The sequence below is a fragment of the Saccopteryx leptura genome, chromosome 7 (genome assembly GCF_036850995.1).
Source record: "Saccopteryx leptura isolate mSacLep1 chromosome 7, mSacLep1_pri_phased_curated, whole genome shotgun sequence".
Classification (NCBI taxonomy): domain Eukaryota; kingdom Metazoa; phylum Chordata; class Mammalia; order Chiroptera; family Emballonuridae; genus Saccopteryx; species Saccopteryx leptura.
This window is the reverse complement of record NC_089509.1, coordinates 87794536-87822238: the sequence shown is the minus strand read 5'-3', so window position 1 is coordinate 87822238 and position 27703 is coordinate 87794536. Positions and strand designations below refer to the sequence as shown.

The 27703-nt window shown below is 37.7% G+C and overlaps 2 protein-coding genes across 4 annotated transcripts in view; one reads left to right on the top strand and one right to left on the bottom strand.

The window, feature by feature from the left end:
• On the bottom strand, positions 1 to 21704 carry STRADB (STE20 related adaptor beta). 3 transcript variants are annotated; one of them, XM_066345779.1, is made up of 12 exons: positions 21496 to 21702; positions 18458 to 18554; positions 14388 to 14468; positions 9536 to 9635; positions 6432 to 6553; positions 5399 to 5507; positions 4414 to 4537; positions 2835 to 3006; positions 2428 to 2532; positions 2028 to 2275; positions 1308 to 1350; positions 1 to 820 (listed from the first exon to the last, which is right to left on the bottom strand). In XM_066345779.1, exons 2-12 carry the CDS (start codon positions 18467 to 18469, stop codon positions 677 to 679), a joined length of 1260 nt encoding a protein of 419 aa, XP_066201876.1. In that variant the 5' UTR covers positions 18470 to 18554; positions 21496 to 21702; the 3' UTR covers positions 1 to 676. The 3 variants fall into 3 exon arrangements, with proteins under 3 accessions (XP_066201876.1, XP_066201878.1, XP_066201879.1); XM_066345781.1 differs by having other exon boundaries at positions 18458 to 18551; XM_066345782.1 differs by having other exon boundaries at positions 614 to 844; positions 21496 to 21704.
• A 151-nt stretch (positions 21705 to 21855) lies between these two features.
• TRAK2 (trafficking kinesin protein 2) overlaps positions 21856 to 27703 on the top strand; it is a 66890-nt gene continuing 61042 nt past the window's right edge. Inside the window, exon 1 of the mRNA XM_066346390.1 lies at positions 21856 to 22107. The gene's annotated coding sequence lies outside the window, so the exon portion shown is untranslated. The remainder of the gene's footprint in view (positions 22108 to 27703) is intronic.

Genomic DNA, 27703 nt, shown 5'->3' with positions numbered 1-27703 from the left:
TTCAATTCAATAAATCTTTATTGAGTTCCCACGGGGTGCATAAATTTAGACTTCATAAGGAGAGAAGTGTTACATAAGCCCCTTAAAAAAAGCAAATCACAACTTTTCTATATATTTCAAGTGAATCATTTAATGTGAGTGAGGCTCAGTTTAATATTACCATAATTATTAACAGAAGAAAATGGGAAAATTTAAACATTTTCCTGTTTCCAAGAAAGGGTTTGCTACCAGGATAAACTAGCCTGTTGGTCTAACAATAGATGATCAAAAAGGCTAGAGAATCTGGAAGTAAAAAATGTACTTGGAAGCACTGTCCTTTAAGGGCTCATTCCCCTGAGGGCAGCAAATGCTGAAAGAATCAACTGGCTCAAAATTATATTGAGAGATCAAGAAGAAGAATTAGTCACAGCTTCGGGAAAATATTTGAGACTAGTTGACACTAAATGTAGCTAGATGAATAATTCTAGCTTCCCTGGAGTTGCAATAGCACTCTGAGCTCACCAAAGGGGCTATAAACACTTGCTCCTTTGAATAGAGTGGTTTGAAATGATAGATTCTCCAGTGCACCAACTGTATTTTCAAGTATAATAATTCTAGTTTTTGTACCTAGCAATACAGAAGAAAAGCAGCAGGGAGAAAGTGTCAAGTATATAGGACATAAAAGGATTTGGCAGCCCTAGAATTCCCAGTTTGAGTCTTTTTCATCAGGAAAATCACATTCTGGCTCAGTCCAAGGTGATGCTGGAGGCAGTGCTATGGACGGCTTGTGATAAGCCGGAGGCAACAGTGAAAGTATGGAACGCTGGCTCTCTTCTTTCATCTGTTAAAGAAACTCAAAATAAGGCTGTTGGTACATAAATTCAATACATTAGTTTTGTTAGCAATAAATAACTTTGAAAGAAATCATTAAAGTTTTAAAAATTGTTTTCCTGTATTTTCACTAAAAATGTCTTTGATTCTGGTCATCTGAAAACAGGAAGAGGTGACAGCCAAATAAACTCATTTTTATAAGAATTATTTTGTCCTTAGATCATTTTAAGACAATATAGAAAAATAAAATTAATCAAAATATAAATCAAGGATATTGTAACATGATATTCTATGTTTTTACTCGTTCTGCAGAATGAATATATTTAGAAAGTCTGTAACTGAATTACCAACATGTTTTCTTGATTTTTAACTTTATTTTGTAAGAATGCTATTATTAAGAACCTTGGCAATTAAATTGTCCCATTAAGCCAATAAAATGAAGTGACCTTTTAATAGTATTTAAAAACATCTAGACAACAGAACAAAGGTCAGCTTACCTGTTTGAAGAAAACATGGGACAATAAACTGCTTGCTGATGGCCTGAAAAAATTTTAAAGTTATAAAAAAATAGAACTTCATATTAGTATGTACATTTTTAGATCTAAAAATATATTAAAAATAAGGTTTTAGAGCTATAAAACCAAGTACAAAAAACTAAAAGAAAAAATATGTCAGGAAGCCTAATTCTTAGCTTTATCCTTGACTAATGAGAATTAAGTCTAGAGACATCCTTCAATTAGTTCGTAACTCAACATTTACTTGTCACTAACTTATTATAAAGAGTTTTTACTAGCCCTTAAGGAGCTAAAAAAAGATAAGACACACAACTTATTTCCAAAATACTAATGATAATAGTTATCTATGATAATTTATATATTATTATAATAGCAGCAACATTTTTGTACTGTTTGGAAATTTCTAAAATGTCTTAACATAAACACAGTAATTAATGTCCAAAAAGATTAACTGATTTTTACAAGGTGACAATTAGGAAATCAAATAGCTAAGACTGGAGCTAAGTTTTCTGACTGAACCCTGTTTTTTCCCATTTGCTTACTGCCTCTATTTGTTTTTAGCATTGATATTGTCTAGGTTAGACTATAATTTTTTGATCAAAAGATTGATTAAAGATTTGAATTTTATGGGAAGGGACTATCACAAAGCTATAAAATATAACGCACATGTGTTTTCTGTTACTTAGAAGTGAACAATATTACCTTTTCTCAGGATCTTGTTGCAAACAGAGCTGTATCATGCTAAAGAAGGCAGGAGAGAAAGTTTTTGAGGATGGTGTTTGCACTCTGTCACTATTTACTGTGCGAGTTCCACTGGAGACAAGTACACTTTCTCCAATCCCCGAATCCACACCTGATCGGGAATTCTTCATTCTGGATTCTGACTGAGGGAAAATACTGATGATATCCAATGGACTATAAGGGGGACCTTTCAGTTTCTGTAATAGCATCTAAAAGACAGAAAAATTTCCTTCAACCCTTTTCAGGCACAATATTAAAATAACAATAAAGATCTTGAGTCCACAGCAAAGATGTTTAATAAATCATTTATATAAGGAACTGTATCAAAGGAAGGTAGTTCGGGGATTTTAGTAGCATTTACCTGAGTCCTATGCATATCCTGGAAAGGGACCTGCCCACTGGCCAATTCACATGCTGTAATCCCAACACTGTAAATGTCTGACTTTACGTTATATCCATGTAAGTCCTGCAGAACAATTAATTTGAAGTCCTTTAGTGTAAATGATTTAAAAAGTTACATACATGTGCTTTTTTCTGATAAAGAATGGTGAATAATGGAAGAAACTTATAAGTGAGAAATCAAGCTATACTTAATATATGGTACACATTTTTAAATTCCTAACATAGTAATTTCAACAAGAAAGAGAAAAAAATTCTTGCAGTACTATTCCATCCATCAATCCAAATATAAGGTCACAACTGTCATTTAGTCAAGCTTAGAAGACACTCGAGACGCACAGACAACCCAATGCCACGGTCACACCTGACCTGTCTCAGTAGTTCTGGACTCAGCCACGGCTGCACTGATGTGCTGAACTGGGGGAAGTCATACACAGCCCTATGCCTCTGTCCGTGCTTAACCAAACTACGCAGATGGCACAGGCCAGAGAGGGTCACTAGGCCATCACCAGAAATGAGGATATGGCTGGCTTTAAAACTCCTAGAACAAAAAGAAACAATCCTAAATATTAAGAAATTGGCCAATGAAGAAAGAATAAAAATCTGGTCAGAAAAAATCCATGTATTCTCTTGAAAACTAAATGCTTTTTATAAAACAGCGGAACACTGATGTGGATATGGGAAATGTTCAGGAACGAAGGAATCTTTTCAGCTATTTAATACAGCATCAGGACAAGGAAAGATAAAACTGACAACTACTTGGAAGTGATAATATTTTTTTTCAAACTTGGAATGGAATCAAATGATTAATTTCACTCTTTTAGGATGCTGTTACAAAACACTCAGGGAGAAAACTAAAAAAATCAATTAGTATTTAAAGCATAAAGTTAAATGCAATATTATCCAAAAAAGATAGCTTTTCATGGTATTTAAACTATTTATAAAGATATGTCTCATATAAAAATTTCCTTTGTCAAATAAATTACAAAAGAGCCTGTTTTTCATCCAAAACACTGGATTTGGAAACTAACAGAGCTTCTAATGGACTAATGGGAGTAGGATGACCAATAGTCTGGTGAAGTATAACATCTTGATTAATTACAATACAGTCTGTTAGAAATCCTCAGTTTATCAGAATGATGCTAAAAAACAATAGTAAGGAAAAATAAGCTTTAAGGAGAGTGAAACAAACAATAAAACAAGGGTATTTTTAAAAAATTTATTGATTTTAGAGAGAGGGAGAGAGAGGGAGGAGGGAGGAAGAGAGAGAAGAAGAGAGGAAGAAAGAAAGAGACATCAATTTGTTGTTCCACTTATGTATTCACTGGTTGATTCCTATTTGTGCCCTGACTGGAGATCAAACCCACAACCTTGGTGTATCAGGACCGCACTCTGACCAACTGAACTACCTAGCCAGGGCCAAACCAAGCTTATTTAAAAGTAACAATTAAAAGGAAAACAAAGTCCTGGTGTATCTTAGAATAGCACTGTTTTTAACATTAAGCCAATTCTGCATCTACAGTTTGATAACAAGAGAATTGATATTTAGTATGATAATCTCAAGGTGCTGCACGATATTTAAGAAATCAAAGAAAGGTTTCGTTACAATCTGTACACGATATAACTATGAATTAGAGATGAACAACAGGTAAAGGAACTATTTGCTTAAGGGAAAAAGAAAAAAGAGCTGACTAGGATCCCACTCCTCATTAGATTGAGACTTGAGCTCCACCCCAGTTCTGAGCACAACACATGCACAGAGAAGGCGGTCTGAACGCTGTGGCGAACGACCACAAAATGGAATTATCAACAGTATCTGTGGGCCCTTTCCTCCCTCAATTTTCATTTACAAGTTTCCTATCCCTTCTTTCTGATACTCAAGTGCTTCTTCATTCCAAAAAGCTCCCTAAAAATGTCTTCCATTAAAATTCTTTCATTCTGCAAATACCTGTGAATACAGCCATTTTGGTGCAGATAGTTCAAGCCTCTCACTGCTCCAAAGAGAATGTTTCTTATTAACGTTTCACTCATTCCCTCAGGAAAGTAAGTCTTCAAGAGTTGACTTGCTGAACCTGAAAGAAACCCCTGAAATATTTAAATGAACACTGATAGTGATTTTGTTTCTAGCTTTGTTTTATATCCTCTTTCCAGACATTTGCACATGTACGTGCGCACACACACAGAGACCCTTGTTACATTTTAGGGTCTAACCATTTTCCTATGCTAAGGTCATTTTCCTTCAAGAATATTTAAAAAGACAGTTCTAATGACACCCTAGAGACCAGAAAAGAAAACTAACAATTTTCATTATTATTGAAAAAATACATACTGTGTGTATATATATTTAAATCCACAGGTAATTCACTAAAGCTGTTCTATAAATCAAAGTTCTAGAATCTATTCGTTTATTTATTCAACACACTCACTGAACACAACTTTGTGCCAGGCACTGTATGAGCACCTGGGTACCCCAAATGCCCCAAATGATAAAAACACACATAATCCTGCACGCAAGAAGCTCGAATCCAGTGAAGGAGTCGGGCACATACACAGATGTTTATAGTACAGTGACATAAGTTTACCACTAGAGAAACAGGAATGGGGATGATGTGCACAAGTAGAAACTCCTTCCGCCTAAAGAATAATGGTAGCTCTCCACTGAGAAGCGGAAGGAAACTGAAGGGAAGAGACAGCTTGCTCAAAGGCATGGGCTTCTTGGAGAAGCAGTTGATGGCTCACTGATCATCAGACCTACTCTACTTTTTTCTGAAGACTAAAATTCAACATGAACCAGAAATAAAAATATCTCATGAAATTTGGAACTGGCCATCATATTTATAAATTAAACGTAGTTAATCTAAGATCCCACTCATCCTTATAATTATAGAATCCAATCTAAACTGAGTTATTTTATTTAGAATGAGTTTTCTTACCATAGGCCATAAACGGAGAAATAGCCCAAAGCCAGCTGCCAACAGTAAAAACAGTCCAATAAGTTGTAATATTGGGGTGCCGGAAAAAGTGGGATAGAATCACAGCTTTCTAGGAGAGACACGTAAGAGAAGACATTTAAAAACAACCTCTTTTTCTTTATGATGAAGATAACAGTAGTAGTGTCGCTAATACTCAGAACTTATTAATCCTAACCTCTGTTCTTAGCACTGTCATTTCTTTAAATCTCACCACCACTATACAGTGTGATATTATGAGTCCCATTTTACAGAAGAGAACACTTAGAAATAAGTTAGAAAGCTTGTCCAAGAGCACATAATTAATAAATAAAGAGAAAGTGGGATGCAAACTTAGTCTGACTCTAGAGGTCATACTCTTATTAGTAATACCTTGTTCTTAATATGGAAACATTTTAAAAAATACATAAATATATAAAATAAAAGTCTAACAATGGCCTGTTAACATTAAATCACAGAGAAAACTACTATTAACATTTTGGTATGATTTTTCCAATCTCCTTTTCTGTGCACTATACCTGTGCACATATAAACATTTTTAAAATGAGGACAATATTAAAACAAAATCTTTTCCTTCTTTATATCAAAAATGATTAGTGACAATGAAAATGGTATTATAATATTCCTGAAAGGCAATTGTGTTAAAATTTATCAATTTAGAAATTAATTTTACTGAACTGGATGGAAAGGAAACTGTTTGTTTTTGTGTTTTCTATTTCCCTAAATGACGACTTGTGATTGGGCCCACCGAGGGTATTGTAAATCTCCAGACCAGCAGTTCAAATAGGAGATTGATTTGAAGGAATTTATAGTAGTTAACAAAGTTTGAACATATCTGTTCTTTCATGGATCTGGCTTCCAAGTATTCTTTCCAGTGCAGGAAAGGTGGAGAGCCCACCTTGCTCTGACAGAAAGAACGATTAATTTGGGGGAAATTCTTACAGACGCAGCTGCTCAGACGGACAGCACTCTGAATGCACTGTCTTCGCACTGTTACCTGCAAGGCTCTCAGGCGGTCTTCAGTGCAGTTTTCCAGGTTTGTAATTTTTACAGTCACCAGTGTTCCTGTAGGAGTATGCCGTGCAAGATGGACAGACGTCAAGTTGTCAAATCCTCTTCCTATCATCAGACATAAAACTTGTGTTAGCAACCAAAGAAGAAAAAAATTTATAATTTGGACTTCATTAAAATTAAAAACCTCAGATCTTCAAGAAAACACTTCAAATAAAAAAGCAAACCACTGATTGAATGTATTACTAATACTTGTAACTGACAAGATTTGCAACCAGAGAATATAAATAATGCTTACAACTCTATAATAATGTAACAAAAAAAAACCCTCAATGAAAAAATAGGCAATCCATAAAAGAAGATATACAAATGGCCAATAAGCACATAAAAAAGATGTTCAAGAGAGAGAAATTCAAATTAAACCACAACAAAATACCATTATATCCCTATTATAGTGGCTTAAACTGTGACTTGATAAACAAATTTTGACATATTCAAATAATGGAATGCTATTCAGTAATTTCTAATACCCACTCCCAGTCTCTGGCTACCACTAATATGATTTTTGCAATGAAAATGGTATCATAAACAATCTACTTTTTTGTGTTAGCTTCTTTTGTTAGGATACCACTTTGGAGATTGACATTGTGTGCTTCAGTAGTTAATTCTTTTTTATTACTGAAAATAATTCATCTTATATCAGTTTATCCATTTACAAAGCTGAGAGATAATCTGGGTTGTTATATTTTGGAGATTATAGATCAAGCTGTCAAAAATATTCCGTAAGTAAACATGTTTTCATTTCTGTTTGGCAAGTAACCTGCAACTACAATTGCTAGGCCATGCTTGTTTAACCTTAGAAGAAGTTGCCAAACTCTTTTTTGAAAGTGAACCATTTTGTGTTCCCAAAAGCAATGTACAAGAATTGTAGTTGCTTGATATTCTCACTGGCATTTGCTATAGTTTATAAAATTTAAAATACCAAGAGTAGCACCTATTAATAGGCTCTTAATAAACAGTATTTCCCTCCCTCTCTCCACAGTCCTCAAGTTCTGCCACTTCTATTTTTAAAAAGATATTAATCTCAAGTTCATCCCTTCCTGTACAGTGTCAGCAACATTGCCTTGGTTCAAGTCCTGTCCTCTTTCCCTGGATGCAGTGACTTCCTCACTGTGTCCTGTATTCTCAACCAGTGCATGCATCAAAATCACTGGGGGAACTACTTCAAAAGCCTATGTCTACCTTCCACTTGCCAGAAATTGAGATTCAGTAAGTCTATAATGGGATATAGGTACTGCAATTTTTAAAAAGACCAGGTGATGAAGATGACGTTTCCTCCTCACTAACATACTACACCATCTAGACTGCTGCCTGGAACTGCTGCCAGCTGGCTTCCAAATTCAGCATTTCATCAATAGAAAGGTACTACAGTGCAGGAGCTGAACGCTTAGACCCTACAGTCAGGAAAGTTTGCTTTCAAATCACTAGCTGTGTGACTGTTAAATTTATCTCAGAGCCCCAGTATTCTTACCTGCAAAATGGAATTGGTAAAAGGGTAAAAAGAAAAACTACATATAAAATGTTCAGTGTAATGCCTTTTAGATGCCATTATTACTGTCATCATTATTCCACAATGTCTTTATAGCTCACAAAGAAAAAAATCCCAAATTTCTGCCTTAAATCCTTGAATAATACAATGGACAAGTTGTGGAGCTGACACAGAGAGTCTGAATTTCTAAATACACTACATGAAGTCTTCCACAGTGTGTTCCGTACCTCTCAGATGTGTCTCCGATCACTGCCTACACTTCCCTTGTTCCCACTTATAGGCAACTATGTGGTAGTCCCTTTCTTACCCTCCTTCCTCAGTCATCTATTGAAGTAAATATCTTTTATCTTTTCTGAACTGATACCATCTGTACCTCATTTTAGAAAATGTCAGATCTTTATTCTCTCTTTGTCTCTTTGACCGGGGCATGGGAGGGTCAATGACGTAGGCTTGGCCAACTGAAAAATGGAGTGAGTGACATGAAGCAGCAGGGGCAGTCAGAACTCAAGCCGTGAGACCCAGTCTGGTGGTAAGTACCCTACTAGGTAGTACAATACCTAGGCTGCTCCTATGCCACGGGCCTGGCTATAGTTCTAGTCACGTAGCTTTGGTTTCTTCCACGCCTATTTATTGCCCTAGCTAATATGTGAGTTAGCAACACTGTTTTAAAAATTTATCTTTTGCTTGTTAGTTAAGGTTGTTTGCTGTTGTTTGTAACAAACACCTTGATTAGAACATTTAGCAAACTTTTCCTCATTCCTCAGGATCCAGCTCCTTTTTGCAATCTTTCCTGACTCCCAGATGGAGAGTCAGATGCTCCATCTTCTCTGTCCCCTAACACTAGAGCACTTCTAGTGGATAAAACAAACTATCTCATGTGTTCATCTTTCCAGAGAGAATGTAAACTCTTCAGGTGTTTTACATGGCTTTATATCCCTAGCATCTAACAGAGTGCCTGTTTGTAGTACTTAACAGATGTTTCTGAATATTCAGAGCAAATGTTTCACATGGATAAGGCTATAAATGACACCCATACTGATCCAAACTTAACTGAGATAGGTTTCTATTACAAATGGAATTTTAAGTAAATTTTTAAATTAAAATAAAGTAATTTGATTAAAGGACTATGACTAAAAAGATTTTTTTGAGAGAGAGGGAGAACGGGAGAGAGGGATAGACAGGAAGGGAGAGAGATGAGAAGCATCAACTCATAGTTGCAGCACCTCAATTGTTCATTGACTGCTTTCCCATGTGTTTTGACTGGGGGGGGGCTTCAGCCAAACCCGTGACCCCTTGCTCAAGCCAGCAACCTTTGGGCTCAAGCCAGCGACCATGAGGTCATGTCTATGATCCCACACTCAAACCAACATCTCTGTGCTCAAGCCGGTAAGTGACCTCAGGGTTTTAAACCTGGGTCCTTGGCATCCCAGGCCAACACTCTATCCACTGTGCCACCACCTGGTCAGGCTAAAAAAGTCTTTTTGTCCTCAATTGTATTTCCAACAATGCAACATCAATTATGTGAAATCCATGATTATTACCTATTTCCACTTGGAGTTCATAGTGAGAAACGTTGGTGGACCAGATCACTTCTCTGGGTCTAGCAGATAGAGACAACCAGGAAAGAGTTGGCTCATCAACCTGCACCATTTTAGAAAGATGAAAACAAAATAGGTATAAAATTTTATGGTCCCCCACTTTGATCCCCTGCCACAATATAAAAACAGATATTGTATTTTCAAACATACAAGTGCTCATTAGAAAGGCACACTGAAAGGTGACTTAAGACACTGTTTTAAGATCTAAAAAATATTTACAGTTGATGATAATTGATGCTAGTCAGAAAGCTATCAACCTATAAAGGAAGAGAAGGCAGGAAAAACAGATTTATAAGTAGTGAAGAATACTTTCCAGCACAATTTCCTGTAAGCATTTTTAGGAGTTGGTAAGAATGGTTATTAATTCTTCAAGGTAGTTAATAAATATATCAAAGGAAGAGATGCAGGGACCTCTGAGAAATATTCTATGCTTGCGCTATTGCTCCAAGTAATCATAAGTTTTGTCCATTACACATACAGGTATATGCTCAGCTAGTGAAGATATTAACAGTTCAGGAAAATTTTCCACACTCCACTCTATGAAAATTGCTGAAGATGTTTTTCACAAGATGAAATGAATAAGAAGGGAGATCAGAAAAAATAAATAAATAAACATCAAGAAATGGGAGAAGAGAGTACAGACTTCCTTAGTTAATGACCATGAACCAATACGGGATGTCTCACAGGTGCTTTAGAGTCAGAATCCTAGGTCTGCACCAATCCCAGTGGCAGCGAAACATTCTCACAGGAGAAGGAGGAGGCTCACACCACTGGTGTCATCTGATAGCCATGAGGCTCTCTCAAAGGACACCAGGACTCCAAAAGACACTCAGGAGCCTTATAGGCACCAACAGGTGGCTAGAATCTTATTACTGCCTCCAAGGTAAAGAGAACGAAGAACCAGGTTAGAAATGATACTACTATGTGCTAGGAATTATGCTAACTGCTGTTTATATCCTTAATTCTACATGTTCCCTAAAGTTTTAAGAGAGCAGAAAAACATAATTATAAGCACATGACTAAACATAAATAAAGGTGTATATTGTTAAAGAGGGATGAAAGACTGTAAAAAGAAATTCTACTATACAATTGGAAATAATCCCAATGGGAAAAAAAAAGAAATATAAATAAATTAATTTAATTTCTTTAGAATAGGTGGTCTTCAAATAAACAGGTTTAAAGAACACATGAAAGAGACAGAAAGAAGAGCATTTAACAATTAAAAAAAATTTTTTAAGTGGCAACCTATAAGCCTGTCAGGGAGGCTAGAGCATAGAATAAACAGAAGCTTATGGTTCATTGTTTGAAAAAAATGGCACAAGGTTATCAGATGATGGATTGAAATCACACTGATCAACCTGTATTTTGCTTCCATCTTCTCCATGAGGGAAATAATCTTCTTTAAACTAGAAGGGGCATATATGTTGTGAATAACTAGCTGAAGCCCCAAACAGGTTGTTTTAAATATATTTAAACCTCTAGGCCAAAGACAATTAAATCTAGGATATTACGTCTGCAGACACAGAACTTGAAGGAGAAACCAGAATGGAAACAGTCAAACACTGACCCAATTTTCAAAAAAGGGAGAAAACTACAAAGGGGCAAGCTTGTTGCAGTTGTCCAGTCAAGTCTGGTATCAAATTACTGGAGAGATGAATTATGAACACTTAGGAAAACAACATGGTAATCACAAGAAGACGGCACAGGTTACTAAGAGCAAATCATTCCAAACTAACCTCTCTTCACTTTTTGATTTGGTGACCAGTTAGAGAATTAGAAAGCAAAAAATCAAAGTCTTTTTTTTTTTTTTTTGTATTTTTCTGAAGCTGGAAATGGGGAGGCAGACAGACTCCCGCATGCGCCCAACCGGGATCCACCCAGCACGCCCACCAGGGGGCGATGCTCTGCCCATCGGGGTGTCGCTCTGTTGCGACCAGAGCCACTCTAGCGCCTGAGGCAGAGGCCATGGAGCCATCCTCAGCGCCCGAGCCATCTTTGCTCCAATGAAGCCTTGGCTGTGGGAGGGGAAGAGAGAGACAGAGAGGAAGGAGAGGGGAAGGGGTGGAGAAGCAGATGGGCACTTCTCCTGTGTGCCCTGGCCGGGAATTGAACCCAGGACTCTTGCACGCCAAGCCAACGCTCTACCACTGAGCCAACCGGCCAGGGCCAAAAATCAAAGTCTTGAAGAGATATTTGTACACCCATGTTCACAGCAGCATTATTCACAATAGCTACAATGTAGAAGCAGCTAGTATTCATCCATGGATGAATGATTAAGCAAAATGTGGTATATACATACAAGGGAATATTACTTAGCCTTAAAAAGTAAGGAAATTCTGAAATATGCTGCAACACAAATGAACCTTGAGGACATTACGCTAAGTGAAATAACTCAGTCACACAAAAGAACAAAAACAGTATGATTCTACTTATATTAGGTACTGAGTGTTGTCAAGATCATAGAGACAGAGAGTAGAATGGTGGTTGCCAGGGTAAGGGGAGGGACGAGGAATGGGGAAATACGTGCAATAGGTAGAGAGTTTCTGTTTCACAAGATGAAAAGAGTAATGGAGATGGGTAGTGGTGATGGTTGCATAACATTATAGATGTATTTGATGTAAGTGAACTGTACACACTTAAAAATGGTCAGAATGGTAAATTTTATGTTACATGTATATTAGCACATACCAAAAAAAAAAAAAGAAAAAAGAAAAAAAAAAGCACATGTGGAAGTTTCCTGAGTTCTAGGCCTCTTTCTTGGCAACAGCAAGGAGATAACAGACACTATTTCTGAACACTACCTAAGTCTGAGGGGTAACATCTGAATGAAAACTAGAATTAGATACTACATCCTATTGTACAGGTAACTAGTAGACGTTATCAGTGAATAAAAAGTGAAATGACAAAAATGAAGAAAACTGAAGATAGAATCAGGATAAATGTATAAACAGGATTAAATGGGATTACCTTATTTTATAGGAAATAAGCCATTTGCAAGCAGGTTGCATTTTGCAGTGAGAATTACAGGATAAAGTAAGGATTAAGGAGAGGAGAGATCCCAGAAAAAGTCATTCCCAAGAATGTTTCTTTAAATATTATTTACATCAGGCATGACCCAGGGGAGACAAAGATGAAAAAGACAGGATGCCTATTTTATGAGGATGATGTTATAGCTGAAGAGACATATACATCAATCATGGTGAGATAACACAGTAAATGCCCTTTTATGGGACTAAGATATGTAGGAGCATAATGAAATAAAAAGTACAAGAGGAAAGGTTTCAGAGATGTGATATTTGAGTCAACTATGAATGAGGAGAAATTTTAGAGGCAGAAAAGAGAGAAGGGTATTTCAAGCAGACAGAGGAGTATGTGCTAAGACTCAGCAGCAGGGAAAAAAACTCAAAAATTAATGATATTTCATACAACTAAGAGTCCTTACACCACGCTAAGAAGTTTAGGCCTTCCCCTTCACCCACCTGGAAAACCTTTATTAATATTCTAAGACTCTTAGTAATATTTCCCATCCTTGACACATAAACTGATTTTCTCTCTAGTGGTTACTATTGTACACAGCCAGATTTCCTTTCAGAATGGAGGCACTAATTTCCCCAACTACTAGGACAACTGAGTCTTGTACAGGGAATTGCCCTCTTCAGAAGGGAGCTGCCCTGCCCAAAGTTAGGTCACTTCCCTGGGGCAGCCCATATCCAAGACTAGTGGATACAGGAGTACAAATGCCCAGAGTCCTTGGACAACTAGGACAGTTAGGTAGAGCCATGCCAGCTCCAGAGATGCTCAGGGGGATAGCTAAGGTCTCCCTTCAGATTTCCTGGGTACAGTCAACTCTGCCTCCTCCACCCTTCACAAGTGTTGGTCTAGAAAGGACTTCCCAATAAACTTCCTGCATTAAAAAAAAAAAGTTTAGGTTTTATCCCATAGTCTTTTGGAAACTGACGAAAGTTTTAAACCTGGAAAGTGACACAAGCAGGCCTGTACTGGTAATGGTGTTGAACACGGATCTGAGTGGTGAGAGATCATATGCATGACTTGAAAACTAGTGGCAATGAATGTGACTGCAATAGTCCAGGTGAGAGGTAGTGAGACTTGAGTAGCAGTAGTAATCAAGGGAAGGAGGGCATGGACTCAAGGGCATTTCCGATACGGATTGGTAAGAACTGGTGTATAACTAGACATGGGAGCAGAGGCAGATGTAGTGTGAGGATAATTCTACAGTTTCCAGCTAGGATGACTTAGTAAGTGGGTTTTCATTAGCCAAAGCAGGGAATATCATGTGTTGGTGAAGTCTTTAAGGTTTGACTCAAACTGCATAAAGATGCCTTTGCAAACCCTAATCCAAGGTATTCTATAGACACCTCTGGTGCCCAAGAAGAGCCAGGAGTGTAGGTAAAAATTTGAAAATCAACAGTTCTGCTTGATGCCTGGGTACCCTCTCCATCTGAAGGAAGACCTGAGGCAGCTCCAGGATATCTGAACTCTGAGCAACTGAAGCCATAGGAATGGGTGAGACTGCTCAGGGAGAGGTGGTTTCTGCCAGTGTTTTTCAACTGCCGGTCCATGGACTGATACTGGTCCCAGACTGGTGGCTGAAACCACTGGTTTAAGCAGAAGAGAAAAGGCCAATTATAAGGTTATACTCTGGAGAATAACAGGAGCAGAGGAAGAAAAAATAGTAAAAGACACTGTAAAGAAGAAGAGTCACAGGACAACCAGGAGTGAATGGTAATGCAGAAGACAAAGGAGTAGTATTATTTGTACTCAATCATTTTCTTACCAAGTTTTGATGGATACTGGATTCAGACTGTTTTTCAGGTCTGAGTGATTCAACCTGTGTTCGTGAAGTACAGAAACAATCCTGGAAATTCAGAAATTAATTAAGTAAGTGAAATAATCTACAAGATAAGCAGGGGTGGCATGTGGAAACAAAACAGTCTAGTGACTAGGGCGAGGGGCAGATAGAAAAGGTAGCAAGCAGGAACCTGGAACTGAAGCCAGGATTCATACATGCAGGTACTCGGTATGGGAGAGAAGGAAGATCAACTGTGTGTGCAGAAGACAAGATTTCATCTCTAATTCTACCTGACATTATCTCTAATCTTTGTCTTCTCTTTGGAGGTCACTCATATTTATAGCTGGTGTTGATATCTAACCTATCATGTTTGCAGTTTTCTTTTGAATATTTAGCTAAAGATTATTCTGCTGTACCTATTATAATCATTTTTATTTTGATACTCAGATTTATTTTCTTAAGTGTAGAAACCATTTTAATCTACATTAAACCACACATTGAGTATATTTGGAACTACTGTTGTTTCTTAAGGTGATAAATATCTTCAACTTAAAGCAAATTAAGAGACTTAGTTCCATTATCACAATTTACATTTTCCTGCATTTTAACCCATGATCCTATTATCATGTATTGCCAATAAAGAAATGTAACACCTATATGTGACTTATCTTATCATCATCAGTTAGTGGGGTGAAGCTGACCTTAAACTATTTAGGAAGAAAGGAAAAGGACATGTCAAAAGAAAGGCATAAAAAAATTCTATAAGGTTTTTATAATAAATTATTTTCAAGAATCTCATAAACATTCATTTTTATATAAATATTAAAGTACTAATATCAAATGAACTTTATGATAAATCCATCCATGAATAATTTGCAGTCAGTTACATAAAAGTAATCAAACCTCTTTTCTTTTAAAATATGCCAGGATTTCTCACTAATCAAACTAATAATTTTCCCACCTAGTCTGAATTACTAATTATTTTAAGTTGGATTGCTACAGTCTATATACCTTATCAATCTTATTGCAGTAAGTTGATATATATCCCCACTGTTTTAAGTAAAACTTGCTCTTGAAGAAGAGAAGCTAACACTGTCAAGATACTTATAGAATCATTTCCTTTGCAAAGTTTCTATTGATTTGCTTAGGGTGAATAAACTTTACAATAACAGGATTGGATTTTTTTTACAATAAGTTTTCAAGGATTCTTATTACTGCTCATATTGAAAATAACCATCAATTAGCTCATTCATATACATATATGTTCATATTCATATATTTAGTATTTACATATTCATATATTTGGTATTTACATATATTTTGTGCCATTTACCCTGAAATTTTCACAATAATCATTAACACCATTGTGCAGAAAAAGAGTTAACATAGCAGGACTAAACTATTGTTAGAAAAGGCCTGCTTGCAAGGTTGACCCTTGGCTGGTATCTAGGAATTTAAATTTTGGGAGAGTTCCCACCATCCCTGATAAGAATGGCTCTCAGTGCTTAAACTGTTTGTGCAAACAGTATGATTTATGCTGATACCTGCTTTTCCCCCCAGGAGTCTGGAATTTGTTACCTGCTAGCAGAAAATACCTACATGACCAATCCCCAGAAAAAACCCCAAGAGTCTCTAATGGGCTTCCCAGATAGGCAGTACTTAATACATGTTGTCACATCTCTAGGGGAATTAAGCACATTCTATGTGACTCCCCTGAGAAAGGCTTTTTGGCAATTTGTGCCTGGTTTCCTCTAAAATTCATATACCTTTTCCCTTCCATGATTTTGCTTTGTATCCTTTTGCTGTAATAAATCTTACTTGTATGACTATACTCTAAGTTTTGTAAGTCCTCTTAGCAAATCACCAAACGCCAAAGAGGTCTTGGTGGAGGAACCTCTGACACAGCTATCAAAATACATTCAAGCACGTAAAAAGAATCTTTCTCTCTAAAAATGTCCATCATATTTTTTGGATGGAAGAAAAGTTAATTTAAGACACACTGGACATATTTTTTAAAACTTAAATTGACCCTAATTTATTTTCAAAATAAGAGTTGTGATCCATGTTTTCTAGTTTATAGAAATATAGAAAACATTTTATAAACTAACAGGGTAAACTTCAATTTCATTATCTTTATATAAAATTTTCACAGTGCAACAAAGTGGCCACTACTAAATACGAAAACATCTAAGACCAGCCAGTATTATAAGGCAGAATATTTTTGTTGACCTCTCCTAAAAAATGTGAGAATATTCACTAGCTGCCCAGGTTATAAAAATAAAAATCACAAAATAGTCATTTTATTCTTAAAAATACATTTATATCCACACTGAAGCAACTGAATGCCACTGAATATAACAGCTCATAAAAAAATCTACACAAGTCTTTTAGGCAGTATACTGATTTAAAATCACCCAAAATATTTTGAATGTAATATTTTATTCATTATCATAACAACCAAATGAAAAGCAGTTAATCTTGTAGATAATTTAAAGGAAAATATTTTACTTATGCTGCTCCTTTGGAAACATAATTTCTTAACTCTTAAATAAATGGTAAAACTTGAATAGGGAAGAGTCCTTCAAAGTAAAAAGAGCAACTTCATCTCAGTTGTACAAACATCTTTTAGGAAAAAATATGAATATTCTGATTCAAAGGAGTCTAAATATTACATCATTACAAGACTATAATTTAAAATAAAATTATTAATAAACTGAATATAAATCACTCATTATTATATTCTATTATGTTTTACAAAAACCATAATTATGGAAAGATTAATATATCTTTTTCCCAAAATTTAGAAGCCCTGTGTAACCATACAACTCACTGAATCTCAGGAACCCTACCAAATGCCCTTTTACATCTCATCCAATTTACAAATTATAAAATTGTTAATCTTAAGTAATCCTTTAGAACAGGGGTCAACCACTTATGATTAAACTAACCCACCACCTTTTGTATTAAATAAGGTTTTACTGGAACAAATTCATCCACACATTGACTATGGCTACTTTCACACTCCAACAACAGAAGAGTAATTTAACAGACACCATATAGCACACAAAACTATCTGGCTCTTCAAAGAACAAGTGTGCTGATCCCCACTTTGGAAAAAGAGGTACGTTTATCTCACCTCAATGTATTTTTCAGATATATAAAGCTTCCCCTTTTAACTAGAAAAGCTGTACTTTAAACATAAAGTAAATGCATTCTTTATTTTCTATATAGTAACTAACAATACATTCTACTAACTTCATAGTTCAGCCTCTCATATTTGGCAAATGGTATTGATTGACAGATATGAGTTTGAGCCCTAGCTCTAATTCTTTGCAATCTTGGGCCTAACTCAAAATGAGGATTATACCACCGGCCCTGCCAATTACTCACAACTTTGAAGACTGAGAAAAATATAATGTATGAAAGTTTTCTGTAAATTACAAATCTTCATACAAATACACCATCACTTTTTAAAAGATCACTGCTTTAATAATAATTCAAATATTCAAGTATTGTATTGTATTCTATGTAAGACACAATGAAAGCCCTAAAACTACTTAATTTAAAGTAGATACCAATATCTAAAGTATCTTAGATATGGATCTAATATCAACAGAAAACAAGTTGGTATCTATACATCATATTATACATTGATCAAAATTCCTTTTGTCGTTAAGTCAAAAGGCTTATTTTCAATATTAATGTGCTTGCTTTTAGTCAGATGGAAATTTTGTAAAAGAGATTCTTGAAAGATTTAAAGGAGAAGGCATAGGTAACTGGATGAGACAGGCATATGCAAGTACAGCATATGTGTGAGAAAAAGTGGGGATGGGTCAGAGGGACAGAATAATGAGTATATCAGAAACTCTTTTTTGAAGAAACAAAAACTCAATGAGAATTTAAGTTATTTCTTAAGACCAAAAGTCATTCAGGTCAAAATAACATCTCAGAGTAAAGAATATCCCATCAGAATATGCCCTTTTGATTTGGCCCTAAATTAATATCTAACTACACTGATAGCACAAAAAATTAGATTCATGTTAACAAAAACTTACCAGAAGAGACATTGAATCGCTTTAGTTCACAGAAAGTGACAAAAATCCATCTATTGCAGAGATTTTTGTTTTGTCTTCAAGATGCAGAAATATCCTACTTTAAAAAACAAAAGCAAAATAATTTAGAGTTACATAAAAGTGTCTAGAAGAACTAATTGCCATAAATCCACACAATATTGAGGCAGCTATTTCTTTGACACAAGGACAAGAGATTCCTGAAAAGAATCTTTCAAGAACATTTCTGTTTACTGAACACTATTTGGGATCTGACATCACAACAGAAAGGCAGAGTGAAGTTGAAGGAAGATTCTGGATATTTTCAAAGCCTCAATATAACTGCATCTCTCCTTCTCTATCTTTTCTGAACTTTTTTAAAGAACTCTGAGCAGATGTAAAAATAACACAGAAAAAGTATATTGGACCCACTTTTGATATAATTGATGCCCAAGGAAGTCCAATGATTCCACTTATATGTAAACTTTGAAGCATCCAAAGCTTCCTGATCAGATTAATTACCTTTTAATTTATTTGGGTTCTCTGACCAGCAATTTAGAAAGAATCTGGATTAGTAACTGATTAAGAATTAATTACCTTTTTTTGTTGCAAAAATTTGTTTTCATATGAAAAATAACTTTTTGTAGGTTGAGTATTTTTTACCTTATTTTTAGTTCTGAATTCTATTACTGTAATTTACTGACAGATATGAAAATATGCTGATTATTATGCAAATGATTCCTGTCCACTTTCATTAATAAGAGTGTTAAACCCAACAGTTTATGAAAATTCTGCAACAGATTCAGAGATTTAAAATAATAACTTGTTCAGATTCATGGAGCTACAAAGTCATCACAAGTTTCTACATCTTTCCTAATAGAAAGGGTAGTAATGTTCTAAACCTGCTAGTGTCTTGATGTTTCCTTAAACCTAATCAATATCTTTTCTTTCATATAAATTGTTTCATAATTTCCTTTTAATGAAGTCCTCAGTTTAAGGAGGGCATCTGCAAATATCTGAGCAAAATGAAAAAGAAAAGATTGTGTAAACCATAGATATTATACAGTGGCACCCAATTTTATTGCTAAGGATAGATATGAATTTATTTAGGATGTTCACTGCAAACCAAAGGTAAAGAACAGGAGGAAGAAGAACCTGAAAGCATATGACTATTTTTTCAGCTGTCATTCACTATCTCAATTTAAGGCGCTGGAAGTTGCTGTTACAAATGAAGGAATGCAATGCCTGCTCTGCTCACGTCCAGGATGAGGGAGATCAAGTAAGACCCACAACTACCAAAGACTGTATCAATATAAGAGTTGAGAAGATGCTCTGAAAGGCACAAATATACCAGCGCAAAATGGCACGGCTCGATTGGATAGCTAGTTGGCAATATTTTGATAACCACAAAAATGTTCAAACCTTTTGACCCAGTAAAATTCTCCCTTCTAAGGAAACATGCAAGCAAATGAAACCATGTATACTTAGAAAGCCATTACACTGTTATGTGAAACTATCAAGTATTCATTCCACAATTATTTAATAAATGTCTTCTCTGGATCCTGCACTGTGCTGGGCACCGGGGGCACTCACTGGTGACGGGGCAGGTAAGACCCTGACCACTTGTAATGTATTGTACCTTCCCACAAGCAAAAAAGACTAGGATGTCATGATGAACTGAATTTTCTAGTTATTAGGATTTTATTTCCTGCCTTTTGTACTTAATAGCAATGTTCTTTCTTAACAAAAACCTTTAAATTTCATTACCTTACCTATTTTTAAGAAAAATTTACAAGAAATGGCTACAATCTGTGAGAACTGTTAGTATTAAAGGGGATGTCCCCATAGGTTGGTTTAATCCGAGATTTTTGCGTTAGATATACCAGTCTATTAAGAAATAATTTTACAAGACATTTTGAGGTCAAGGCAGTAGCTGCACCCAGTAAGGGATGGGGAGGTGGGTGAGTGTGTGTGTGTGTGTGGGGGGGTGATTTGCTGTCATAATTTTCTCTATATGCTCTTTCACTAGGTATGCACATAACATACCTTTTAAAATTCATATTTCAGAGACCAAATTTTGAAAATGTATTCACAAGTACCTCGGTGTGATCCTTTGCACTTGTCTCTAGAAAGCTAATTAGAATAAAGCTTTATAAATAATTGAAATTTGTCCTATAATATTGATAGAATGGCAGTCCAAAGGTTTTCATCTGAAAGGTTGACACTTTCTGTGAAAATCAGGAACTGCGTCTATTCACAGAACGGGTTTAGAATCAATTTAAGCATCCATCAAGTCCATTGTTCCAGGGAATGCAAAAAAAAAAAAAAAAAAGCCTTATTTAACTTTCTTTTCTGAGCTCTAAAATTACTGTAATTTTCAGTGATTTTGGGAACCCATAATCTCTATAACTTCCAAACTTAGCATCGTGGCTCGTGCTTTCAAAAAACATTTTCTGAACGCCTACTGTTTGCTCTGTGCTAGGTAGGAGCTGGGTCACAAATCCTGATCAAGTTTTGAGGAGAAAGGGTACCTGACACAAGAAACCCACGAGGCAAAAAACACAACGCTGAACTTAAACACTGAGGACAAAACGAAGCTTGGAGTTTGGGCATTTACTTTTGTAAAAAGTTCTTTCCTAGTCCTGCTTTTTTTGGGGGTGGGGCGGGGGTGGCAGGGAACTCGCAGAAGGTGGCACGTAGAGCCCGGGCCAGACGGTGTCTTCCGTCAGGAACTCCGCCAGGCCCGTGAGCGCCGCCAGAGGTGAGAAATGCGGCGAGGGATCGCGGCTGGCAGCTCGGACCCCGCACCTGGCGCCGCCAGCCCCAGCGGGCACCGCCTCCCCGACACGCAGGTGCCTCCGCCACCGCGCGGTCCGGGACTCCAGGCAGAGCCCGAGCGGCACCGCGGGCAGGGGCCGCGCTGGGGCCGCGGCGCAGAGTTTCAGCCTCGGGATTCCCGCGGCGTGCGCGGACCCAGCCGCCCTCCTCCCCGTCCCCGACCGCCCCTAGGCTGTCCCCTCCCGGACCCGGCCTCCCCTCATTACCCTGGAGGCGATCACGGCCAGCGACTCTTCCTCCGGCGCCCAGCGGTGCGGGGCTCGAGCGGGCGTAGGAGCCCGGTCGGCCAAGCGGTCCGCGATCGCACAAGGCCCGCTCCCAGCGCGAGCCGCCGGGCGCAGGAGGCCGGCGCGACCCGGTCTGGGGCGGTCCACCTGGAACTCTGCCCTAGTCCCAGGCTATCTGTCTGGACAGGACTCGCCCCACCCCGACCCGGGCCGCGGCCCCGCCTCCCGCCCCAGGGCCGGGCCTCTGAGGGCGGGGCGAGGCGGAACTACAACTCTGGAGGATGAGGGGGCGGGGTCGAAAGGAAACTACAATTCCCAGCGAGTCGTGGGGTGGTGCCGTGGAGACTGCTGGGAGACTGGATCTCGTTTGCTCTTCCCCAATTGTGTGGGGACTATCATTGATCCGGCTTCGTTGCAAAACTGAAGTCGCCCAGTAATGATGCTGTGAAGTCGCCCGCCGGTCCCTGCCACGCCCGGGCGGATACAGGCGGCGGCGGCCGCTCGGCTGCTTCTCTGAGGCAGCCGCCGTTGTAGAAGCAGATTCTCTCTGAGGGAACGCGGGCGCAGGACGGAGGACTCCGGGCCATTCCTGTGAGTAACCTTCCCGTGCTTGACCCGAACTTGCCCTTGCCAACTTCCTTTGAGCGGCGAGGAGCCTGGCGTTCCTCCGAGGTCACTCGCGGGTGGCCGAGCCGAAGGCTGGGTACCCCGCGGTGGGAAGTGGGCTGTCTCCCAAGTGTGGGTGCGAAGTGATGGGCACCGCGCTGTGGCCTGCGGGGTCACCCACTTCCGAGGATTGGCAGCGTTCTCGTCCTCTGCGGGACATTATCCATCGAGCGAGGGGCGGCTTTAGCGTCCGGCTGTTAAACCTTAAAGCCTCGGTCGCCATCTGTGATGTGAGCTAGAGGAGAGGGTATTGGAAAGAGCTCTTTCGATGTTGAGTTGGACTTTTATTTGCGATGGCTTTTGAGCCAGACACCACACGTCTTTTTAAAAGGAACAGTTGACCAAGCGCAAATAAAGGATATTGGCAGATGTTCTTTTTAATGATGGCATAATCTTCCAAACACTTAAGAGATTTCTGTGTCATACTAGTGGTGAAGTCAGTTAATTGCCCACAAACTTTTTATGTAAACCTGCAGTTTCTGCGCCGTAAAATAAAACAAAAAGCCAGTAACCATTCCCTGGCAATTCATTAAGCTAGAGTGGATAATAGGGATAAAATGAAATGGACTCTTTCAGTTAAAAATTTTTTTTTCAGTAAATTTTTCCCTACCATCAGATCTTTGCTGTAGAATTGGACGTCTAGGCTACAATGGTCTCCAAATTGCATGTTAATGGTGGTGACATAACACTTCACAACAAATCGGATAGGGCAGTTGGTGGTGAGAAAGGGCAGGATTGAAGACACTATCATCTCAGCATTCATCTCGCTTTCTATTTTTAAAATTAAGTAATGTTCAACAAGTCTTCAACATTCAGCAAGCACATACTTTATGAAAGAGTTTACAGGTTTTTAATCATATGGTGGAAGGGGTTGGAAAGAGCAAACATGAGTACTTGCCATCTGTCAGACACCCCAGTTACGAGCTCTGCATACATTCACTGAATCACTATAATAACTCTTTTGTGCTAAATCTGAGGGTCAAAGACGTTAAGTGGAGATCCAAACCTAGATTTGCCTTGCTTCGAAATTACAGGTCAGGTAACTTGTACCTATCTGAAAGGCATTTTCTAGTATTACCCAGTACTGGTTCCTACATACTTTGGACATTTAGAATAAGTTCAAACCCCTGATTTAGTATGTTTGAACAAGCTGTTCTCTCTGCTTGCATCCCCTGCCCCCCCAAAGAGCTGCTCTTTAAGACCCTAAAAGCATGTTCCAAATTCACCGCAGTTTACTTACGTGAGACATAGGATTGGATTTTCATTTCAAAGGTCCTTTCTGGTTCAAAGTTTTAGTGAGTCTGCAATTGAAAATATGATCCAAGGAGTGTTATTTTCCTCTAAAAATGCTTAATATCTATAGATGTTAAGAGTAGAAAAACTTGTTTCTTAAACATTTTACTTCAATACCCATATAAGTTTTTTAAAGAAACAGTGTAAGAATGAGACAGATGATAATATATCATGTTTATTTGAGCTCTGCTATATCATCTGTACCAATTTTTGAACCTCTTTAGTTACCATTCTGTTTAGTTGGTAAGAAATCTGACACATTAAAGTAGTACAATGACTTAGTAAAAAAAAGAACTAAGTAAAATAAAACAAAAAGGCAGTAACCATTCATTGGCAATTCATTCAGCTAGAGTGGATAATAGGAATAAAATGAAATGAACTCTTTCAGTTTTTTAAAAATACATATTTTAGTAAATTCATGGTTTCCAGTCATAGTTGTTCAGACCTATAGTATTTATATAATAATAGGAAACATTTATATAATACTTACTTGTAGATACCCATCTAAATGTTTTACCTGTATTAACTTATTTTCACAAAAGCACAATGAGGTGTTTTTAAAATTATATTTATTGGCTAATAACATTATATAAATTTCAGGTGTACAACTTTATAAGACAGCATCCGTAGACTCTGTGTGCTTACCACCCAAAATCTAGTCTCCTCTGTCACCTTGTATTTTACCCGTTTTACCTTCTTTGTTCTCCCTTCATTTCCCTTCTTCTCTGGTAAGCACCACTCTGTTGTCTGTATCTAGGAGTTTGTTTGTTTTATTTGTTCATTTGTTGCTTTTTGTTTTATATCTCATATGAATAACATCATGTGGTTCTTGATTTTTGTCGTTTTTCACCTGACTTGCACTAGCTCTAAGGGAAACGCAAATCAAAACCGCAATGAAATACTACCTCACACCCATTAGAATAGCTCTTATCAATTAAACAAATAAGTATTGGAGAGGATGTGGAGAAGAAAGAGCCCTCATTCACTGCCGGTGGGGATGTAAATTGGTACAGCCACTGTGGAAAACAGTATGGAGGTTCCTCAAAGAACAGAGCTACCATATGATTTAGCACTCCCTATTTTGAATATCTACCGCCCAAATTTGAAAACACTTATTCGTAGAGAATATATACATGTACTTCTGTGTTCATTGTGACATTATTTACAGTAGCCTAGACATGGAAACAACCCAATGTCCTCCAACAGATGATTGAGTAAAAAAGATGTGATATATACATACACTAGAATTCTACTCAGGCATTAAAAAAAAAGGATGGTATTGCTGTTTGCAACAACATGGATGGATCTTTAGAGTATCATTCTAAATGAAATAAGTAAAATGGAAAAGGTGATTTTATAGATAGGCAGCTGAAGCAGAGAATAAATTAATATACCCAAGGTCATTCAACTACTAAATGGTGGAACTGGGTGTCAAACCCAGGCAATTTCAGGATCTTTACTCTTTAACATTTATTGAGCACGTACTGTGTACTAACCTCACAACTGGATGGTTGTTTTTATTTTTTTTAATTATAATTAGGTCATTGATCTTTACAACTACCTTATTTAAGAATGGAAGTTCAGCATTTAGTGCCTTGCCCAAAGTCACAAGATAATTAAATGGTAGAGTCAGGATTTGAACCTGTGTTTGCCTTTTTCTAGTCTGTTTTTTTTAATATACCTATATATATTATATATATGTATATATAACATATATATATACTTTCAATAATCAAATCTTTGTTAAACACCTTCAAAGAGCCAGATACTTGAGTGCTAGGGATTTAGTCTTTTCTCTTAAGAAATACAGTCTGAAGAAGGAAAGAGATCATTGTGATAGTATGGTAGTACGTCATGCAGAGGTACTGTGGGAACACAGAGAAAGGGCACTGAAATCTTCCCAGGATGGGAAGCTTTGGGCCAGCCTTGGAAAAGCAAACAGGAAATAGCCTGGACAAAGAAAAGAAAAATGGGCTATTATGGGCTGAATTCTGTCCCTCCAAAATTTTTTGTTAAATGTTGAAACCCTAATTCCCATGACTGCAGAATGTGACTGTGTATGGAGATAGGGCTTTTAAAGAAGTGATTAAACTAAAGTCTTTAGGGTGGGTCATAATGTATTCTGTTAGGCATAAACTAGAAATTGTTGCCAGCAGCTGCCAGTTTTAGTTAAGATTATGAAAATAACTGACCTTAACGAAATCACAACAGCCTGGCCCCAAGCCAGTGTCAGTCAGGTGGTAAAAATAACTAACTAGACATGGATCTTGACAGTTTCTGTAAGTTCTGACTGCGGGGTGGAAGTAACTTTCCATCCCCAAGTGCACAAAAGAAGTGTGAAACAAAGAACATCTGTGAGAATGTCTGCCAGCTCTGTGGACAAGCCTAACCAGATGCCAGCAATCTGTGCCAACCATTCCCCTAACCTCTCCTTCCCTTTGCTTGCGGAGGTTGTTGTCCTTAAGACATGACCTCCCGCTGCTCAAACAAGCCTCAAATAAATACTCTTTCACCAATTTTGGTCCCCTACTACTTCTTTCTGGTCATACCTAAAGACTGGTGTCCTTAGAACAGCAACTTTGGACACAAAAAGAGACATCAAGGATGTGTATGAAGAAAAAAACCATGTGAACACACATGGAGAAGGTGGGTGGCTATTTGCAATCCTCAGGAAAAACCAGATATGACAACACTTTGATTTTGGACTTGTAGCCTCCAGAACTGTGAGAAAATAAATTTCTCCCATCCAAGTACTAACCAGGCCCGACCCTGCTTAGCTTCCGAGATCAGACGAGATCGGGCACGTTCAGGGTGGTATGGCCGTAGACGCCTGAGAAAATAAATTTCTGATGTTTAAACTATCCAGTCTGTAGTATTTTGTTATGGGGGCCTTAGCAGATTAATACAGGGATGTCTTAGGAAAAAAAAATGATATAAAAAGCCTTAGGTGTGGCCAGGTGATTAGGTTTTGTGGTAAGAAGTGTTGAAAGAAGACTAGGCTGGAGTTATTATATAAGGACAATTTTGTATGAAATGCTAAGGAGTTTAATATAGTATTTATCTTAAGGGAATGTGATGGAGAGGGTTTGTGGCAGTGGAAAAACATTAGAAAGATTACTCTGTAAGCCTTATGGAGGATAGATTAAAGGGGATAAAATTGGAGGCAAAGGAGACCAATTTAGGTGTCTATTGCTACAGGAAGTTGAACTACTAAATATTTTCTCGGATTATCAAATGTCAAACTAAAAAAGAACCATTGTTAAGATAAGGAAGATTTTAAAGTGCACAGCTAACCTTTAGGGCACACATAAAAAGGTTTAGGATAGGCCCTGGCCAGTTTGCTCAGTGGTAGAGCATCGGCCTGGCGTGCAGGAGTCCCGGGTTCAATTCCCAGCCAGGGCACACAGGAGAAGCGCCCATCTGCTTCTCCACCCCTCCCCCTCTCCTTCCTCTCTGTCTCTCTCTTCCCCTCCCGCAGCCAAGGCTCCATTGGAGCAAAGATGGCCCAGGTGCTAGAATGGCTCTGGTTGCAACAGAGCGACACCCCAGATGGGCAGAGCATCGCCCTCTGGTGAGCGTGCCAGGTGGATCCCGGTCGGCGCATGCGAGAGTCTGTCTGACTGCTTCCCCGTTTCCAACTTCAGAAAAATACAAAAAAAAAAAAAAAAGGTTTAGGATAAATTTGTATGTACCTGTTTTATATAATACTTAGAGACTGGCTTTGTTTTTGACATTTTGTTTTTCATAACTAAAGCTTTATTCAACAGAAGACTCATTATTTTTTCCACTGCATTTAATAGATGCTCTTATGGTTCTTACACTGTTCTAAGACAAGTTCTCTGACAGTCTTATGAAATGTCTGCTCTTACTATCTCCATTTTATACATACAAGAATTGAGGTACAGAGGGGTCCACTAACTTGCCCATGATCACATAGCTTGGTAATGCCTGTGTTAAGTTTCAAACTCAAGCTGTCTTCAGAGTCTGTCCTCTTAGCCATTATACTGTGCTGTTGCCATATATTATTAAGATCTTCAAGTACCTATGAAAGGAGGAGGAAGGAATACAAAAATAAATTGGGTATGTTTTCCATAGGGAGTATATAGTTTATTAGAGGAGATAAGGAACAATGATAAATTTGTTTGTTTTTTGAGTGTTTTAGGGAAAAGTGGAGTATTGAAAGGCAGTGGATTTCTGGGGCTTCTGGGAAAGCTTAGTGGGAAAACTG